This window comes from Mustela nivalis, assembly GCF_964662115.1.
Source record: "Mustela nivalis genome assembly, chromosome: 4".
In the NCBI taxonomy this organism is placed as follows: domain Eukaryota; kingdom Metazoa; phylum Chordata; class Mammalia; order Carnivora; family Mustelidae; genus Mustela; species Mustela nivalis.
The window spans coordinates 151,170,067-151,189,816 of record NC_139023.1 but is presented as its reverse complement, the minus strand read 5'-3'; the positions used below and the strand labels follow the sequence as shown (position 1 = coordinate 151,189,816).

General features: G+C 50.8%; 1 protein-coding gene across 1 annotated transcript in view; it reads left to right on the top strand.

The window, feature by feature from the left end:
- The window catches only part of XKR6 (XK related 6), a 304,492-nt gene that overhangs the window by 267,844 nt on the left and 16,898 nt on the right, over positions 1–19,750 (top strand). The window contains exon 2 of the mRNA XM_082726912.1: positions 10,878–11,074. Within this exon, the coding sequence (XP_082583038.1) occupies positions 10,878–11,074 (197 nt within the window). The remainder of the gene's footprint in view (positions 1–10,877; positions 11,075–19,750) is intronic.

Below are 19,750 nucleotides of genomic sequence, written 5' to 3'. Positions count from 1 at the left end.
TTGCTTGTTCCTGCTGTTTGCTCTCGCTCCAGGCCCACAGGGAACAGCCACAGGGCCTCCTACCGGGCACTGAGTCAAAGGCATGCAGGTAGGAGCACAGCTTCTATGTCCCAGCAGCCTTGGAGCCCCGCAGCTGACACCTTCCTGAGTGGCCCTGGTGACCCAGCTCAGCAATTCACAGCAGGCGACAAGCCCCAGGCTGGTGCCGTGTCCACACGAGCCCTATGGAGTCTCCTTCCCCTGCCCTTCCTTCGGGCCACTCTCTTCTACAGCCACTGCATGGCCACCGATCCTGGATCCTTCCAGCCCTGGGATGTGATCAGAAATGGGAAGGGGGCACGAGAGGCAGTGTTTCCGTTTCCACCCCGAGAAGGATGGGCCAGACAAGAGCCCAGACTCACAGTGGCGCAGCAGCCCCTTCTGTCCTCTGTGTCTGCCCGTCCTCCTCAAGGAGGCCCTATTGACAGGTGGTACTGTGGTGGTAGGGGGAAGCCCTGGTAGGAGACCAGCCCTCTGTGCTCCAGAGTCACAGAGACTCAGAGACACAGTGTGTGCCCTACGGGTGTCTGTACAGCCAGAGCGTGGAGGTGTGTAGTACGCACATGTCCGTGACAATTTGACCATGTGTATCTCCGTGCTGTGTGGGACACGCTGCATCAGTGCCGTGTGGCTGTGTGGGCCTGTGAATGTCGTGTGTAGTTAGCATGTCTCTGTGCTAAGTGTGAGGGCACTGAGTACAGTGTGCATGTGTGTCCGTGTGTGGTGGTGTGCAGTGGGTTCTTGGGGGTGGACTTTGTCTGAATGCAGTTGCATACCTGTGTGTGTGAGAGAGAGAGTGTGGGCCACACCCACCCAGGGAAGGGTCGAGGTGTATCATGGGGGTCCTGGAGGCATGGCTACTTGTACTTAAACGCAACAAAAATATAAAGAAAGACTTTTTGTTTCAAATAGCGAAGAGCTATCCAGGTGAATGACTCTATTACTGTTAATTTCAGAGAAGAAGTGTGCCTTGAGTTTGAGGTCAGCTTTCCGAGCCTTTCAGGAAAGAGCTGGAATAATTCTTGGCCACAAAGGAGTGCGTGTGTCACCACTGCCATGGGTGCCCTGTAGGCCTGGTTGCCGGGGGCAGAGGCAGCCCTGGACAGGCTGTTGGGGGCCTGAGTGCTCCTATGGCCTTGGCCCAAAACCACCCCGGGGCTTTGGGGTTCTCTTTGGTGAGCCAAGGTCCTGCTGGAGAACTCTCAGACCGCCAGTCTCTCCAACGTCCTCACCTCGGGGTTCTCAGGAGCCACCAGGTAGTGTGGCCACCCAGATGGGGGGCTTCGAGCCCTAGAGGTGGGGATTCAGGCCCGGCCCTCCTACCTCATTCAGTCAGCAGATGTCCTCCCAGCCCATCCCGTGCACTGGGGGCTGCGCCAGGGGCTGGGGGTGCAAGGTGTGCAAAGCTAGGCTCAGTGCCTACTCCCCTGGGCTTCGGGTCCCATGGGAGTGACAGGTTTTAACTACCACACGCACATACACAGCAGCCCCGCAGTTATGGCTAAAAGAAAGATTCCCAGGGCTCTGGGGGGCATGTGTGGGGTCAACAAACACTGGCTGGGTGACACCAGCAAGTTCCTGACTCAGCCTCCTTGTCTCTGAACGCTGATAATGACGCCTGCCTCCTTGCGTTGGGGTTTGACGTGGTTAGATGAGATGGTGCAGGTCAAGCTGCGGGCCTGGGGGTACTGTGTGGCTGTTAAGTTTACTACTCTGAGCTGTTGTGCTGTTGTTACACTGTCCTCTACTCCTGCCTCCGAGTATGGACCCTGAGACATTCTGCAGTTTGGGACTTTCGGAACAATGAACAGCCGTTTGGAGTGAAGGGCTGAGGCTGTGTTTGGGGGGGGACAAGGGTGTGGGGAGGGTGCTGAGGGGGAGGAGTGAGGTGAGAAGGGCCAGGAAGGCAGGATGCTGTCCAGCTGGTGGGGCGAGGCTGTAGGCACGGAAGCAACCACAGGATAGGGTAGAAGGAGGATAAGGCCTCGGGGAGGGGGTCTTCCCGTATCATGAAGGCAAGGAGGAACGAACAGCCCCCTCCTTGGGATCTTTCCCACTGAGGTCTGCTCCCCACCAAGAGCAACTGAACCTCTACCACCCCCTCCCTGGTGTGTGAGGAGCCTGGTCTGGTGGCCCAGCCCTGTGGACCTCCTGGCAGCTTGGCAGCCGGGTGCAGGGCTGTGTCCTCGCATGACCTCAGCCTTGGCATCCCATTTGTCCTGAGCCGATTGCACGATGGTCCAGGGCCCAAGAGGACAGCCCACTGTGAGGAGCCAATTGTATCTCTGCACTGGCTGAAGGGAAGAGATTGCCCTTCCGGTTGCTTGGATGGAGCCTGGGGCCCCTGCCAGCTAGGAAGGGAGGGGATTTGCTGACCGGTGATAGGTTCATCATCTTATGGCCAAGAGGAATGTGGGTGGCGCCTCCTGTGGTGGTCTCTGTGTCAAGTCCTGTGTGTCCTGGGTAAGTGCTTCTGCTGTGAACCAAGAGGTGCTCCTCGAGGTGGGACGCCAGGAGCCCCACGGAGAGGGCAGGAGCTGTGTTGTGTGATTTGTTCCAGCTCTGCCATCAGACTGGGTCTGCAGATGCCCCTGAGGCAAGAAGGAAGAGGTCCCCCACCACTCTCCACCCCTGCCCCTAGCTGGCCTCCCCTTCCCACCAGGGCTGGCTCTGCACCTGTGGGCTGCAGGTGAAATGCAGGGGCGGTGGTAGGCTCCCCCGGCCTGCACCCAGCAGATTCCTAGTGGCTTCCTGGGGTCACGGTCCTTCCCTGACAGCCATGTGGGCTCTGGAGGAGCAGCCTTATCACAGTGACACCAGCTGGCCCTGAGCCAGATGTGCATGCAGAGGAGGAAGGCAGGCCTGGGGTGTTTGGAACTTGTTGTCAAAGTCCTGCCCGTGTGCCAGCAAGACCTGTCTGTACCTCCTGCTTCAGTATGTCACCCTAGTCTTGGGTTCTGCCTTCCCTTCCTAAGGGAAACTTTAGGGACCAAGGCCAGACGGGGGCCTGAGGCACCACCCTCTGAAGTGAGCAGCCCTCCCTGGGTGGAACAGAAGAGCTCAAGAACTGGGTCCCTGAAGAAGCTGGAGAGTGCTAAGATGGATACCTGAATCCACAGTTAGGTCCCTTGGCCTCACCCCAGCAGCCCCCACAACAGCTTATGCCCAGCCTCTGGGTAGGACAGTGGGGATAACTCTGACATATATCCCTGCAGCCCCTACACACTGATCCCCTTCCCCAGTGCCCTTCAGCCATTCCTTCTCCCACCTGGGGGGCCATCAGCAGAGTCTGGTCCTTAACGGATGCTCAGGGCCAGGCCCAGGAGAGGAAGGCAGGGAGGCCTGTTGCTCCTCCTTTGCTTGGACTCCTCTGCCCTCCTTCTAGTGCGTAGGCAATTTTGAGTGTTCTGTACCTATTCTGGGTACAAGTTCTTAGTTGTCTTCGTGGGATATGTGATTTGCAAATATTTTCCCCCGTTCCACAGCTTGTGTTTTCATTCTCTTAATGTCATTCACAGAGCGCAAGTTTTTAATTTTGATGAAATCCAATTCGATTTTTTTCCTTTTATGGATCATGTTTTTGCTGTCCTATTTCTAAGAGCTCTTTGCGAACGCGAGATCATGAAGATTTTCTCCTGAAAGCTTTACAGTTTCAGCTTTGAATCTCTGATACATTTTAAGTTAGGGGTTGCATGGGAAGGATTAATTGTGCCCAAATCATTTGTTGAAAAGACTATCTTCTCTCCATTGAATGACCTGTGCACCTTGGATCAAAAATCAGTTGCCCCTATACGTGTAGATTTGTTTCTGGGCTCATCTGCTCCATTGATGTGTTTACTTCTTCTTGCCAACACCACACCGTCTTAATTACTGTAGCTTTATAGTAAGTTCTAAAATCAGGTAGTGTGAGTTCTTTAAATTTATCTTTATTTCCCCCCCAAATTCTGTTGGCTGTTCCATTCCTTTGCCATCCCATATAAATTTTAGAATTGCTTGTTCATATCTGCAAAAATTCCTGCTAGGACCTTACTGAAACCGTGTTAAACCTATATATTAATTTGCAGAGAATTGTCATTATGTGTCATCACTATATTTAGTCTTTCAAACCATGTACATTTAGATTTTCTTTGATTTTTTTATTAGTGTTTTACAGCTTCAGCATACAAACCTTGTATATCTTATTAGATTTATTTCTAAGCATTTCATTTTTTGGAGCTAATTTAAGTGGTATATATTATTAAAATTTCCACTTCCAATGTTTCATTAGTAGTCTACAGAAATATATTTAATTTTTATATACTGACCTTGTATCATGAGACTTTGATAAACTTACTAATTAATTCTGTGAGCTTTTTTGCATATTCCTTGGGATTTCCCATCTAGATAATGATAAGCATTTTCAAATAGGGACAATTTGACTTCCTTCTTTGCAATCTATATATACTTTGTCTTTTTCTTGACTTACTGTACTGACTAGGACTTCTACTATGATACCAAGCAGGAGTGGAAAGAGCAGACATCACTGCCTGTTTCTGATCTTAAGAGGAAAGAATTTAACTTTTTATCTTGAATATGATATTAACTGTGGGTTTGGTGGGTGTCCTTCATCTGTCGGGTTAAAGAAGTTTTCTTTTATTTCGAGTATGTTGAGAATTTCTTCTTCTTTCTTTTAAATCATGAATCAATGTCTAATTCTGTCAAATGCCTTCTTTCCGCATCAATTACTGTAATGTGTGTTTTGCTTTATTTGTATCATTGACCACACTGATTGATTTTTGCACGTAGAATCAGCCTTGCATTCATTCCCAATATCAGCTGGCTATGGTGTATCATTCTTTCTGTATGTTATTGAATTTGATTGGCTAATATTTTGTTGAGGACTTTTGAATCTGTTTTTAAGAGGGATATTGCCTGTAGTTTTATTTTCTTATAGAGTGTTTTTCTGGCTTTGATATGAGGAATGCTAACCTCCTAAACTGAATGGGAAAGTGTTCTTTTCTCTCCTTTTTGGGGAAAAAGGTGCTATTTCTACTTTAAATGTTTAGTAGACTTTATTTTTCTGAAAGAAGATTCTTTAAATTTCAGGCCCCGCAAAACCAACTGGGGCTTTGAGAGAAGGTTGTTCTTCATAATCGGAGGTTTCAAAGTACTGTTTCTGAGAGTGTCACAAGAAGCCATAGGTGACTGCAGGCCCAGAGAGCAAATCTGTTCAGCCTCCTACCTCTTTTAGAAATCATTTATTTCCCGTCCTAGCCAGTTTTAGGCAGAACTATAGCTAACTCCCAGTGGGGCAACATAGTTTGGGTAAGACCTTCTTTGCTTTGCCTGAACTAGCATTGGCTGTGTGCCTTTAGGGGAATCACTCTACCTCTCTGAGCCTCAGATGAGCCAATGGGAGGAAGAAGATAAAGTATCTTCCTTCAAGGGGCTGGTATAAGGGTGAGAATGTGTTTAGAGAACTAGAAGTTTCTTCTGGAGGCAGATATGAGGAGCTTTAAACAATTCATGGTTTACAAAGTAAGCGGAAGAGACAGACCTGGGAAAGGAAGTAGGCAGAGTAGGCTGAAGGAAAGATGAGAGGGGAGTATCTCAGGAGGCAGCAACAGCTTTCCTCTGAGTCTTCTGTTCTCCCAGCTAGTCTCACAGGCGTTTGAGCACCTGTGACCCTCAGAGAGGGCATGATTGCATGCATTCATTTGTTCAGCATCTCCTGGGGTCGCACTCTGGGCCAGGCAATTCAAAGATACAGAAACTGAGGCTCCGAGAGGTTAGGGGATGTCCCCTAAGGTAACACAGCCAGCGGAAAAATGGGCCCAGAACTGAGGAATATTCATTAAGCACAGATTCGTTCGCCATCTGGAAAATGGGGGTAATATTGAAGAGGCTACTATGAGGATTGAATGGATTCCCAAGTACGAAATTCTCAGAACAGTGCTTGGCACCTGGATGCCATACCTACATCAGCTAGTATTATTGGTAAAGATGCCGGGCCAGATTTCAGACTCAACGAAGCCACTTACTTGAGGAAGGACAAAGTTGTAAAACCACTGGAAGCTTCAGGTCCTCCAGTCTGCCCTCTGTGATGATGAATCAAGCAGGCCCAGACTGGGGAGTGACTGGTCCAAGGCCATGTGGCTCTACAGCCTAGAGGCCAGGCCCGGTCTGAGCCCTTGCTCTACGACGCGACATACGCCGCCCTGCTTTTAGACCCATGCATTTCACCATCCAAAGTCCTTAGAAGAGAGATGTCATGACAGGTGTCATAAGATGTGAATGCAAATCCAGGAAGAGAGCTGGACTTAATCTCTTATCTCCTAAACTAATGTCCAGGGGATGGTGAGCTTTCAGAACCTGCCAGGGAAGGGAGAAAGATGAGGGTTTTGGAGGAGCAACAGCCTATCTTTGGGGACTCAGCACATCTGGCCCTGCCCTGGGCCTCGCCTGTCACCTGCACCCCAGTGCCGCCAATGGAAGGGTGCAGGCCTTAGGAGGCTGCCTGCTGGGGATGAGATCACCTCGCAGAGAAGCTTTCCCGCTTCGCTTAGGGTCTGGCGCCACCTTGTGGCCATGCTTTGCACAAGGGCTAAGGCGGACACAGCTGGCTGGGCTGCCTCAGAGGTCACCTAGACCCACTCAGGATTTTACATGTACCCTCAGTGGCCTCCTGGGAGCTCAAGACTCGGGGATAGAAGAGGAGGGTGCAGGAGCCAGATGGTGTGGAATTAGGTAGAAGGCACTTCATTGCGAAATCCTGAACTGGATTCTGCGATGTCGCTCCCACTATAGGGTAGGAGGCTGGTTGTGCTGGGGTCTCAGGAGGCAAGATGTCCAAATTTGGTTTTGGACTTAATCCTGGTGCACTCTGGACTGCCAGCATCTATTTGCTCATCAGCGTGGCGGTAGAGGCTCTGGCTTTGCTCACTTCCACCCTCGTTTCTTCCCATACCTTGCGATATCCCCTCACAGAAGAAATTCAAGGTTGGTTTCTCCGACAGACGTTATAGTTGAGTCAGCGTGTTCTGGGACCATTGCCTTCCATTTCCATGGCCATGACAGGCAAAGGGGCCGGCAACTTGGGGAAAATGGGGAGGAGAGGGCAGATTAAGTGTTCCCTTTGCCCTGGTAGTGCAGACTTAGGTGAATCTGAGTGCTGATGCTACCTTGGCTTGGGTCCTGGACAAGTAGGTTTGGCTCTGCCACATAAGCATTCCTCCACCTTGGGCCACCTTGTGAGGCTGGGAGAAGCAGAGTCTGTGGTCTGAGTGTACCCCTGAAGGAGTATAAATTTGTGATCTGGTCCCTGTGGGAATTTGTGGCCCATAGTATTGTGTGTTGCAGCTGCCTCATGAGAATAGAGTTCAGTTTGGGGTCCTGGAGCCCGCATCTGATCTGTGAGACCCAAGGCACCAAGGCTCCACTGGGCACATGGCTGTTCAGGGTTCACGCGGAGCTTCTGGACCTGAAGCCCCGACCTCAGCCAGCGCACCTTTGTCCTCCACGGCTCTGCCTTCCCAGGCCACCATCAGATCTGGCCAAATCGACCCTTCCCTCCACCTGGATGCTCTCCCATACCCCTCCAAGACTACCTGTGACCCTATCTCCTTACAGCAAGCCCTCCCCTCCCCAAATTTATCTTTGCCTTGATTTCTTCCAGATGATCCTCTCCCTCAGACCCCAAATTGTGACCCTGCTTTCCTCTCCGCTCTCTCTCTTTCTGTTCCCTCCCACATCTCTCTCTGTCTCTCGTTCTGTGTCTCTTCTCTGTGGGTATGTGCTTCTCCCTGCTGGTCTCTGTATCTCTTTCTCTGTTTCTCTGTCTCATTCTCTGTCCCTCTATCTCTCTGGGTCTCTTTGTCTCTGTATCTGTCTCTTTGTATCTCTGTCTCAGTCTGTCTCCTTGTCTCTGTATCTCTCTGTCTCACTCTGTCTCTGTATCTCTGTGTCTTTCTGTCTCACTCTCTGTCTCTCTTTCTCTCAGTGACCTTGTAGCTTTCTGACAACATCCCTGCCCCTTTCCCAGCCTCCCTCGGTCCCTTGATTTGCAGATGACTCATGGGACACACACAGCCCATAAGTCACAGAACCTGAAACAGAACCACAATTCAGTGCTCTGTTTCACTCCAGAGCCTCAGTTTACCAGTAAGTTAAACGGCAATGACCAGATGTGCCCCCACTAGGCCTTGCAGGACTCCAACAGCGGGCTAACCAGATGCACCTCCTGCCCCCACCAAGCCCCCCCCCCCCCCCACGGAGCTGCCCTGCCCTTGGTCCTCATCCTCAGCTTTGCCTGCTTTAGTTTCCAGCAGGTTTGTTGCTCTGCTCATTGCAGGGCGGGTGTCAGGAGGGAAATACGGTGTCTATCCCAGGGAGGCTGGGTGGGTGTCCTCAGAGATACTGTAGCACAAAGGCTCTTAGGGATCCAGAGAGATAGACACAGTATTACTCATCTGGTTTGGGATCATGCTCCTCGTTGCCAAGGTGTTTGTCACAGGTCACCCCAGTGGTTCAGTAGGGCTGCTCTGTGTCCCACTGCATGGGCCCGGAGTCCCCTGGAGCATTTGTTCATCGGTGGGTCTGGTACATGATTAGCACTCTGGAGAGAGGCCTGCCATTTGAAATTGGAGAGCAGCATCTTTTTACTGTTTGGGAGTTTTTTAATTAATTATTTTTATGAACATATAATGTATTATTTGCCCCAGGGGCACAGGTCTGTGAATCGTCAGGCTTACACACTTCACAGCACTCACCATAGCACATACCTTCCCCAGTGTTCATCACCCAGCCACCCTCTCCCTCCCACCCCACCCCCCAGCAGCCCTCAGTTTGTTTTCCGAGACTAAGAGTCTCTCTTACGGTTGGTCTCCCTCCCGATATCTCCTTACTGTTTTAAGCTATTTTATAAATGCATGCTTTTTGAATCTTTGCTTCTAAAGCGTGATCTGTAACATCAGTATAAGGTCTTAAGTGACTCCCTGCTCCTCCCATTGCTGCCAGAGTGGGGAGATACTGAGCCCCTCTCTGTGACTGGCTTGATGATGCTGTTCCTGAACTTCCTGCAGAAATGGGTGTGGGATGCCTTCACAGTGTTGTGACAGTGCTGTCCCACCAGGACCCCTCAGCCTCCGAAGACAGGATAATTCCTTCTACATTCCATTGGCACTGGGGAGATGGTGTGAACAGTAGACAAGCTTATGGGCTCTTCAAGAGACCGAGAAGATACAAGAAAGGAGTGGGGAGAGAGTGGGAGATGGGGTTGGAGAGGCAGGCAGGGTTCCATGAGCCACGAGAGCAGTTTGAATCTTATTCTAAGCATTATGGGAGGCCGTGGGAGGGTTGGAAGAAGCAGGGGGATGACATGATTGCATTTACGATTTTCAAAAAACTGCTGTGTTCTGGGGCAAGAGTGGACACTGAGAGGCCAATTAGGAGGCCCTTGCTGTGATTGAGGCAAGAGGGGTGCTAGTGGGGACGAGGCTGGGGGTGGTGATGGCGACAGAGAGGAGAGAGTGCCTAGCAGCCCAGCTAGGCTGCTGGCTGTGCCTGAGGACCACAGGGACCACACAGTATATCAGCCCTGCTCTCTCAACCCTGCTAATTCATGCTTAGTGTTTTAGAGGGCACATTATACATTCCCAGGGGACAGTCAAGGTCACACATGTGGTTCTATCCTGTTGGCTGTGGCCCTTGGGATGTGATTCATGTTCCTGATCCTAAATAGATCCTGATCCTCACTTTCTTCCTGGCCCTACTAACCTTTCTGTCCCGGGCTCAGCCTCAGAGACCGCTGGCTATCTTAGATGGTACCTTTCATCCTCCCCTTCACTGTGGCTTAGAGACCGCTTCTGAAAAATTCAGGTGTAAGTGAGCCATGGGTACCCGAGAGGCATGTCCACCATGGCTGTTATCTCTCTGATCTCGCTTCCAAGCCCATGATGCTGACTCTCTTCTCCATGTTGAAGAAGGGTAGCAGGGACACAGAGTTGGAGTAATTCATACAAGTTCCTACAATTGGAAAATAACAGAACCAGCATTTGAATCCTGAGCCCGTGCCCTCTACCTAATCCCACTTTCTTTGCTGTTTGTTCCTCTCTGACAGAGCAGGGTCAGTACACCAGAATGACTGTGTCCTATGCCACCCTTGGACAGAGGCTCTGTTGCCGGTTCCGTGTCTCCCTAGTGGAAAGCTTGAACTTTCTGTCCAACAGCCATGGGCCAGTTCCTTGTCATTCCACCATCCAGATGTGGAGCCCATGCTGGGATGGTGCAGCGGCTCCCTGTCTGTCCTACACGAGAGGGACACCTAACTGTCACCCAGGACCTTGGCCCCACGTGGCCGACCAATCTGCGATTGGTCGGAGATTCACAAATCTCCTGTAGGAGATTCACAAATGCTCCTTCCCTTTCCTCCTCCCCCAGAGAGGGGCAGAGGGGAAATCCTGATGGAACGTTCCCACTGGGGTCCTGAATGTGAGAACAATCATGTCCTCAGAGCTCACCTGTGATGCATCCCTGGCAGGCCCTGGGAGATCATCTGGTCCCACTCTTCCACTGCTCATTTTTTTAGATCAGTAAACCGAGGCCAGGAAGGGGAGGACTTGACTAAGACACCCCCTCCCTGGACTGCCCATCCCCTCCACCCCCAACTCCTCCACCCCAAAGACTTAGCACCCTGTCTGGGGGCTGGGGAAAAAAAACCCTGGTCCAAGCATCTGGAAGATGTCAGAGTGAAGGAGGGGACATGGGCACAGGAGGGGACATGGTTTTGGGGGATGGGGTGACCCTCCCGCATTCCCTGCCCCTACCCATGCCCTCTGTGCTCTGTCTTGTTCTCTCGGCAGGTATATCCGCACCATGTACCTGGGAATTCAGAGCCAGCGGCAGAAGGAACACCAGCGACGCTTCTACTGGGCTATGATGTACGAATATGCAGACGTCAACATGTTGCGCCTCCTTGAGACCTTCCTGGAGAGCGCCCCCCAACTGGTGCTACAGCTCTGCATAATGATCCAGAAGAATAGCGCTGAGACGCTGCCCTGTGAGTGTCCCCCATACCCCCAACCAGGAGGCTGGGGAAATGACCTTATTGCTGGCTGGGACAGGGCCCCGCCTTCCAGCTGGGGGCCCCCTGGCACCTGCCTCCTGCACACTCAGTATACCTGCACACCACGTGGGCATTGCTTGTCCCGATCCCCGAGTCCCTATCATGTGATGCTCATGCAGCCCATACTGAGAGCATGTGAGTGGTACAGGGATCCCCCACACCCATGTGCAAGCCCGCTGCACCTGCCCATGACCTCTGTGTTCCTACAAACAGAGCAGAGCCAGGGGTTCACATGTCCATGGGAGCAGAAGGATGGAGTGCCCTGGGTCTCCCAGTCTGGGGGTAATGGCCCCTTTTCTTTGGTGCTGGCCTGAGCTGAGGTGTTTGCACATCCATGGGAGCAGGGAGATGGCCCAGGGATGGCATGTGACAGAAGACTAAATCACGTTAGGCAATGCCAGCAGTTTTGGACATTTTTAAGCTGTGGTGCTCTTGCTTCAAACCCAAGTCTATGTAGCAGCCCCATTTTAAAACATGCTCAAATACTTTTGTTCTAGTTAGGTAGGAATGGCAGGACCAGAGCAGGCGCACCCCACCCACTGGCCCCACCCTCTTCATGCCCCCTGTGGCCCCAGACGGTCTCCAAGGAGCCCCAGAATCCCCCAGAGCCCAGTCAGACAGCTGACCTCTACAGCAGTGGAATTCTCTAGGCACCACCTGAGAAGCCCTTTTGAGTTTAGATTAGTGGGTCAAGGCAGAGTCTCACACCATGGATGGTCAGACAGACTACGAGTGCCATGGTTGTCTCATGGTGTGTCTCAGAGCATATTTCAGGGGAAACGGGAGCTCAGCAGGGGGGAAGTTCTAGGAGAGGAGGGGGTGAAGGTTGCATCATGTGGGGGACACTTGGAACATTTAATCTGAGGAAGACTGGGGATGCATGAAACCCAACATTTGAAGGGACATCGGGGGCAGATGGTTATCCCAAAAAGATGGAGGGAGCTACAGGGAGAGTTATTGATTCAACATGTGGCAGACATTTCAAACAGCAGGAGCCATCCGTGATGGAAAGGATGTCCCAAGATTCAAGAAGTAGTGAGTTTGCTTTCACTATGAATATTCAAGCAGAGATGCTGCTGAGGAGACTCAGTCCAGAGGTTCCTGACTCCAGAGGGCATGAGCTTGTATGACCTGGGGTAGGAAGACAGCTGCTCTCCATGCCCACCTCTCTCTGGCCCCACCTCCTTGTCCTATGGGTTCTCAGCTCTGGACCCCACAGCTCCTCTAGGTGCTCCAATGGACCCTCGGTGCCACCATGTTCATGAACATCTGCAGAGCACTCTCCAGTGGATGCCCTCTGCTGCCTTACCCCACGTGGTCTGCCGAGGACAGCCAAGCTCTGGCCTTCATGGAACAGCTTTGCCTCCTTACCTTTTCCAGATTGGCTGGCCCTTTGCAATCTGCATGCCCCTAGTCACTTGTGCAAAAATGGAGTTTAATTCAAAGGCCAGCCAAATGTTCAGGCCAGTGAACTTGATCCTGACATTCAGAGCTCAGGAACCTAGTCCTGAATCCAACTGTGCTGCCAACAGAGTCCCCCACACTCTGGGAACTTGCCTCCCAGATGAAGCCTCCTGCCCACTCCAGTCCAGGACAGTCCCAGCTGGAAATGTCCCCAAGAGAAAGAAGCCTCAGGCCAGCTGTCTCTGTCCTTCAGAACACTGGCGGCAGTCCTCCCTAGCTCTCCCAGAAACAAGAAGTTGAGGGGAAGTGGGGAACTCTGAGAAGCAGCACCCACTCTTGGAGGAGGTCTCACCCAGCCAGTGGCTCCTGGCTGGAGCCAGCGTCCAACCCAAGTCTGCAGCACCAGGGGCCTGCCCCAGAGAAGGGCTGGAAAGAGCTAAATAGCTAGCTAGCTCCACTGGGGTATTGGGACACTAAGCAAGAAGCCACACTGAAGGCGGCAGGGCTGACAGTCCATCTGGTCTGTCCCTTCTTTTTTGGGTAGACTTTCATTCACATGCACACACATACTGCCACTGACATCAGGAAGACGAGGGAATGTGGGGACCCTGTCTTCAGAGCCAGGCCATCTGCTTGGGCAGTGAACTGGTGTGACTGCCCACGCTGAGGCCCTGGGAGTCCCTGTTTCTCCAGACCTTGGAGGAAAGTGTGCAGCATTCAGAGAACACAATTTGTTTCAGGACCAAGAGAATCACTTGGTGATAGATTCTGGAGCAAAGCCAGTGTCACAAGGGCTGACACACATGTCCTTGCTCTGCAAGCCTTGAGAGAGCCCTCATGGACCCCCGGTGGTGGCTGAGGTATCCAGGGATGGGCACAGTGACTGTGCCTTCTGCCGAAGCCTCCACACCTGCTGCCCTCCGATCCCCAGGCTGCAGCTCCCCAGCCCAGGGAAACGTGCTCTAGAGAGCAGATTGCAGGGGGGGGGGTGCTGTGGTTGGGGAGGGCTCCTCTCTCTCCCATCTGAGTCTTCCATTTCCAACTCTGTTGCAGTCTGAGACCCCCATCTAAACCGTCCTTTGCTCTATCAGTATCAAACTTCCCTCCAACCCCTCTGTATCGCCAGGACGGCCAAGTTATCCTTCTTGGATTCTCTGCCACACCATGGCACCCCCAAATGGATGGGGAAGGTGGCAGGGGGGATGCCAGGAGAGAGCTCCCAATAAGTCAAGTGTCCCAGACAAAGATCCTGGTCATCACTTATGCCCTGCTGTGATTTTGGACATTGCCCTTCCCCTTTGCAAGACCTCCTCCTCCACTGGATATCACGGGGAAGATGGCAACGGTACATAAGAGTTCGGGGAGATGCAGGAATGTAATGCGCACGGACCACCTCATAAATTGTCAAGCTCCAAGGGCAACTAAGGGTGTGAGTTTGTCCTTTCCAGAGCCTGGTGATGAGTCGTGTGGGTCAGATCCTAGGGAGAGTCCCCCCTGCCATCCCATTTGGCTCCATGGGGCATCTGTGCCCCAGCCGTCCCTTGCTCAGCCTGTCCTTTCTGCGATCGTTTCTCAGATTATAAACATAGAGAAGCAGAATGGGAAATCTCTGGAAACTCAAGGGACAGCAGATGCTGTTCTCCAAGAGTCTGGGGTGGGCGTGGGGCAAGTCCCTGAAGGCCAAGGCCAGGGACCTGGCTCGAAGCCAGGCTGCTAGGGGTGACCTGGGGGAAAAACTGGAAGAGCAAGGGTCATGCTGCTACGGGGTTTCCTCCCTGGGGAAGCCCCGCTGGCTCTATCCACCCCTCACACACACACCCCTCTTTTAGAGCCAGCGGATCCCTCAGAGGTCAGGTAAGCATTTCCCCACATTTGTTTGGCAGGTGGAATAGGTGTTTCTCAAGATAGGCTCCCATGGTTAAATGTATTTGGGAACTGCTGGGCTAAACAAAGGTCAGTGGCAATCTCTGCGTTGGACTGTGATTTCTCAAGACAACGCTGGGGTCTGCAGCAGTAGCTGGGTTGATGGGGAAGAAGGAAACTCACCAGCCCGGAGCACAGACTGCATTGGGTGTGCCATTGCCCTCTTACTTAACTGCTCACCACTGGACCATTTTGTTTAGAAACAGATGCCTTCCTTCCCTTTTCCCATAAAAGGCTGTATGAGATGTAGACATATTAAAGAAAATCAGTTTAGGGGCACCTGAGTGGCTCAGTCTGTTAAGTGTCTGCCTTGAGCTAGGGTCACGATCTCAGGGTCCTGGGATCAAGCCCCACATTGGGCTCCCTGCTCAGCGGGAAGCCTGCTTCTCCCTCTCCCACTCCTCCTGCTTGTGTTCCCTCTCTCGCTGTGTCTCTGTCAAATAAATAATAAAATCTTTTAAAAAATAATAAAAATAAAGAAAATCAGTTTAAATATTAGAAATTGGAGAAGGGGAAAGAAAGCCTGCAAATTTAGAAGGGACATGGTAACCTGGAGTCTTCCTGCCATGGGAATGCTTGCCGCAGGGCAGTGTAGAAATATGGAAGTGACGCCCATCCTATTTGACAGCTCTGACCTTTTGGAAGTTACTGAGCCATTCTTTTCCTCAGTTTTCCTTTCTCTGAAATAGGGATAATATCAGTACCTACCATTATGAACCTTTGTTGGCATGACCAATGACCAATGTCATGGTCCACATCTGGCTATTTTGTTGTTGGTGGTGGAGATTTTAATTGTAGATACACTTTCTGAATTGGACTTCAAGCTGTGCTGGTGGGATCCATGGCTAACCGGCCTTGCTTTGGGGGGCTTTGATCATACTTGTCCCTTTACACTGTTAATTCTAGTAGGTGGTTAGGAGATCACTGCCATGATCACTTTAGTAGGCAAGTTTTCCTTTGATCTTGCCCCATGCCAACCTATCCCAACCTTTCCCATCCTCACCTTGTGGTCCTCACGTTGGCTGGCATAATAGTGCGGTATGCAGCCTGCAAGACAGATTGTATCCAATTTCCCCAAAAGACCACACGCAAGTGAAAAATACAATAATAATCCACAACCATACAAATATTATTCCAGAGTCATGTAAGCACCTCAGCGGGGTCTTCTTTAATCTGATGTCTTGAAAGTTTGAACAAAGGAAAAATAAATATATGAAGGGAGCCTATTATGCTGACATGCCATTTATGCTGATGGTAAGGCTGGTGGTGTCTGCTGAAAGCTTGGCCATATTACAGGCAGTGAGGGGGTTTGGAGAGCAGTTGGCATGGCAGGAAAAGTGAGACTGAGTGTCACTCCCACCTCTACCACTTACTGACTTTACGGCGTAAGACAAGTTCATTTCCTAACTGGCTTCTGGATATGTAAAGTGTGAATTGTAAGTACTTTTGGAGGTTGTTCTGAAGGTCTAATGAGCTACACATACACTCCTACGGCAGCTTGTTTGGCATGTGCTGGGTATTTAATGCCATCTGCCATTCAACAAAAATGCATTCATTTGGATGCCATACCATGTGTGGAGGGGCAACAGGGAACACAACAGATGCAGTCCCTGCCCTCATAGGTCTCCCATTTCTCTGAGAAGAAAGGACAAAATCAATGAGACCAATGGTATATGTTAAGTGATTTGAAGCAAACAAACCTGGTGCTGAGACCTCAGATAATGTGCAGGGTGGGGGGAGAGCCTCCCTTGGGCAAGAGTGTCAGAGAAAGACTCTCCAAAGAGTTGACATTTAGGCTGAGTATAAATGAAGAAAATGAACCAACTATGGGAAGGGCAGGAATAGCTTCCCAGGCAGGGGGAACAGCCTGGCTTGTTCCAGAACGTGAGAAGACCCAGCATAGCTAAGGTTGTTGTTGGTGATGGAAGTGGGGGGAGGAAAGTGATATCAGGGGGAGTGTGGGGAAGAAGTCAGGGGCCTGATCAGGCAGGGGCCATCGGGTCCTGCAAGGAGCTTGATTTGATGCCAAGTGCAGTGCGAAGTTACATAGGAAAGCTCTAGGATCAGACCTGCATTTAAAAATGATCCCCCTTTCCTGATGTTCAGGGAAGAGAGCATATGCTGAGCCAAGAGATCCAGGGATGAAGTTATGGGGGAGAGAGCATTTGGGAAATGATGCTAAGTGCACAAATTTGGGGGCCATTCTGGAAAGTTAACCAATAGGACTTGGTAGAGCTTATGTCCACAGTGTTAGAAGGGTGAGGTGGTGGTTTCTAACTGGGTGTGTTGAGATAGAAGAGACTCTGTGGGGGAACAGTTTTGGGGCATTGGATCAAGAATTAGCAGCTCTATCACTTTTCCTTACTTCTTCATTTTTTTTTGACAATTCCACAAGAACATAGGCAGGGGGTGGGGGGAAGGGTGGGACACTTACGCCCTCATAACCTCCAGGTCTGCCTTTTTTATTTAAGCCCACATTGAGGAGTTATCTGATACATGGGGCTCTGATGACCACTTTCTCTTGGTATCACACCACTCCCATTTGTCAGGCACCTGCTGTGGCCCAGGTGGTGTGTTGGGAACGTGCTTGCAAAGACATCTGCCCTTCAGGAGTTTATGTCTGGTGCAGCAATTTTTAAATTCCGTGATAGCTGTATGCACAGAGAAGGGATCTGTAACTGCTTCGGGGGGCATGACAGAGGAGGTAGTATTTGATCTGGGTCTTGATGGAGGAACAGGAGCTTGCCTGAAAGGGAAGTTTGGGTGGCTCTTATGGACAGGGGAACTATAAGTGCCAAGAGATGGGGAGGCCTGGGAGAGCAAGGGGCAGGCAGGGAGTGTGTGGTCATGGGTGCTGAGAACATGGGGTGTATTGTGGCAAGTGTGCAGGGCAGCAGCAATGATAGCAATGATGCTATCAATGCTGGTTAGGACTTTTGGGGAGCTCAATTATATGCCAGAGACTAGTTCAAGAGCTTTATATGATTCACCCATTAAAGTCCCATGGCAGCCCTATGAGTAGATAACTTTTTATTATTCCCATTTAATCCCACATATGATGAAACTGAGGTCCATAGACTTTAAGTAACAGCATGAGGCAGCCACCAGGCTTGTAACTGATACGGCAGGATCTTTGTCTGCATGGTTGGGCTCCAGTGGCTGTGTCCTAAGCAGGGATGGTTGTGTCTAAGTCTTGAAGAGACAGACTTAGGTGGGTTCTGCAGGAAGTTGTTACTGATGCAGGGAGGGAGCAGAGGCTGATACGCGCTGTGGACCCATCAGCTCCATTGTGTTTGTGTGTGTATGTGTGTGTGTATCTTAGATGCAATTATACTGAAAAGGTCAGAAGATGATGCTTCCGCTTCTTGTCCCTGAAATCTCTGTCCAGGGATTGGCTTTTTGAAAATATTCTTAGTTTTCCAGAGTATTTTGTGCAAGCCACCTCTGCTAAGCATACAGGGAGAAGCCTTGCTGTCTTACTATGGAGCTAAGCTTGGCTGACCAAGGGGTGAGGATATGGGACCCTCCTGCTCCCCTAAACACCTATTAGTGATAAAGACACATAGCCTTGTAACTGGCCTTTCCTTGGGGTTAGTTTCTGTTCCGACCCTGGAGACCAAGAGAGTTTGGCCAGACACAAGTGGGTTGCTTACCCAGTTAGAGTTTTGGTAACCCCTATTTCCATATGGTGCAAGTGGCTTCTGTCTTCTTAGGTCGCTCTAGGAACCCTCAGAGAAAATTCCAGGCATCCCCAGATACCCTCTGAGCCAGATGTGTTCCCCTTGATCATCTAATTCAGATAGAGGGCAAGACTGGAAGCCCCCAGATGGGACCAGAAACTCCAGATGACCCCAAGGGCTGAGGCTGGAACTTGAAGGTAGAGACACCTCCGGAGCACAGAACCACTCCTGCTCAGGGAGCACCCACAGGAGACATGCTTCTCCCGAGGGCAAGTGGTTCTCTCAGAGAGGATCAAAAGCAGATCTGACATGTTCTCACAGGTGACACTCCACCATGCAAAACTTTATAGGTGCCCCAGTACCCTGTGAGTGGCAAGCAGGCAGATTCTGGCAGAGGTCCACATAAAGGCACCTCTGATGTCAAAACACTTGAATCTCATGACTTCAGTGTCCAAAGGGATTTAAAGCAATGGGACCTTTGAACTGAAGAGGTTGACTAGGCTGTCTAACCTACCCTCCTTGTTTAACGTGTGGGAAGCTGAAGCACAGAGGAGTAAATTGCCCAAGAGCACACAGTAAGGAAAGCTCTCAGAAGAAGCTCCTCTTCCTGCCACACCGGGCCTGCAGCTGAGATGGTAGCATGGCATCTACAGCCTGGAGTTCAAATACCAAATAGTTCTTCCTGCCCCCCGACCTAGCCATCAGTAACCGCCACATCCAGCACCAAAGTTACATAAAAACTGGCATCTTTACTAAGATGAGGAAGCATGAGAAGTATTAAACCCTGCCTTCAGACACTGAGTTCTAAGATCTAATTAGGGCCTTTGCTTTCTGTGTCTTCAGTGTCAACCTCCCTAATAGTCTTCTTTCTTAACTTCACTTGCTGGGTCCTCTTGCATCCAAGCCTCTCCAGCACCTTGCACTTTACCTTCACATTGTACTTCTTTTTCTAGCCAGAGCCCTGACAGCATCCAAGCGATTCACAAAGGCATGTTTCTCTGCTCCTTTTGAGCTAAATTGTCTTTGCCTTTGTCTTCAGCTGTCAGCCCCCAAAGCCCTTCCTCCCTTCCCTAGCGAGGACGTAATTCATCCTGGAGGAAACTTCTCGGACATCCATCTCCTTGGTCAGCTTACCCTTCCACGTGAAGTCAAGAGAGAGCCCCCTTCCGGTCTGGGCTCTCAGGAAAAAGGAAGGCCCGGGGGTGTGTCCATCGCTGTTGGATGGCTTCAGCATCCATCCATCCCTCCTCCTCTCACAGGGGAAGACTTCCATGTCCCTCTTCTTGGGAGATTCCTTTTTTTCTTATGTAAGAAATGCATTCTGGTCTCTTTCTAGTCCTGCTCCTATGGACATTAGCTGTCACTCTCAGTGTCTGAGACACAAAAATTAATTCCTTGATCATTTAGGATTCTGGTTAAAAGGTGAAGCTGCCACGTGGGAAGTGATGGTAATCTAGTCATGTGACCCAAAGGTGACAGATCTGAGAACCAGAGCTAGGAATTTCCCACTCAGTGTTCTCATTACCAAGAAGTAAAGCTTGCCATCAAAACAGCCAGTCTGGGGGCATCTGGGTGGCGCAGCCGGCTGAGCATCTGACTCTTG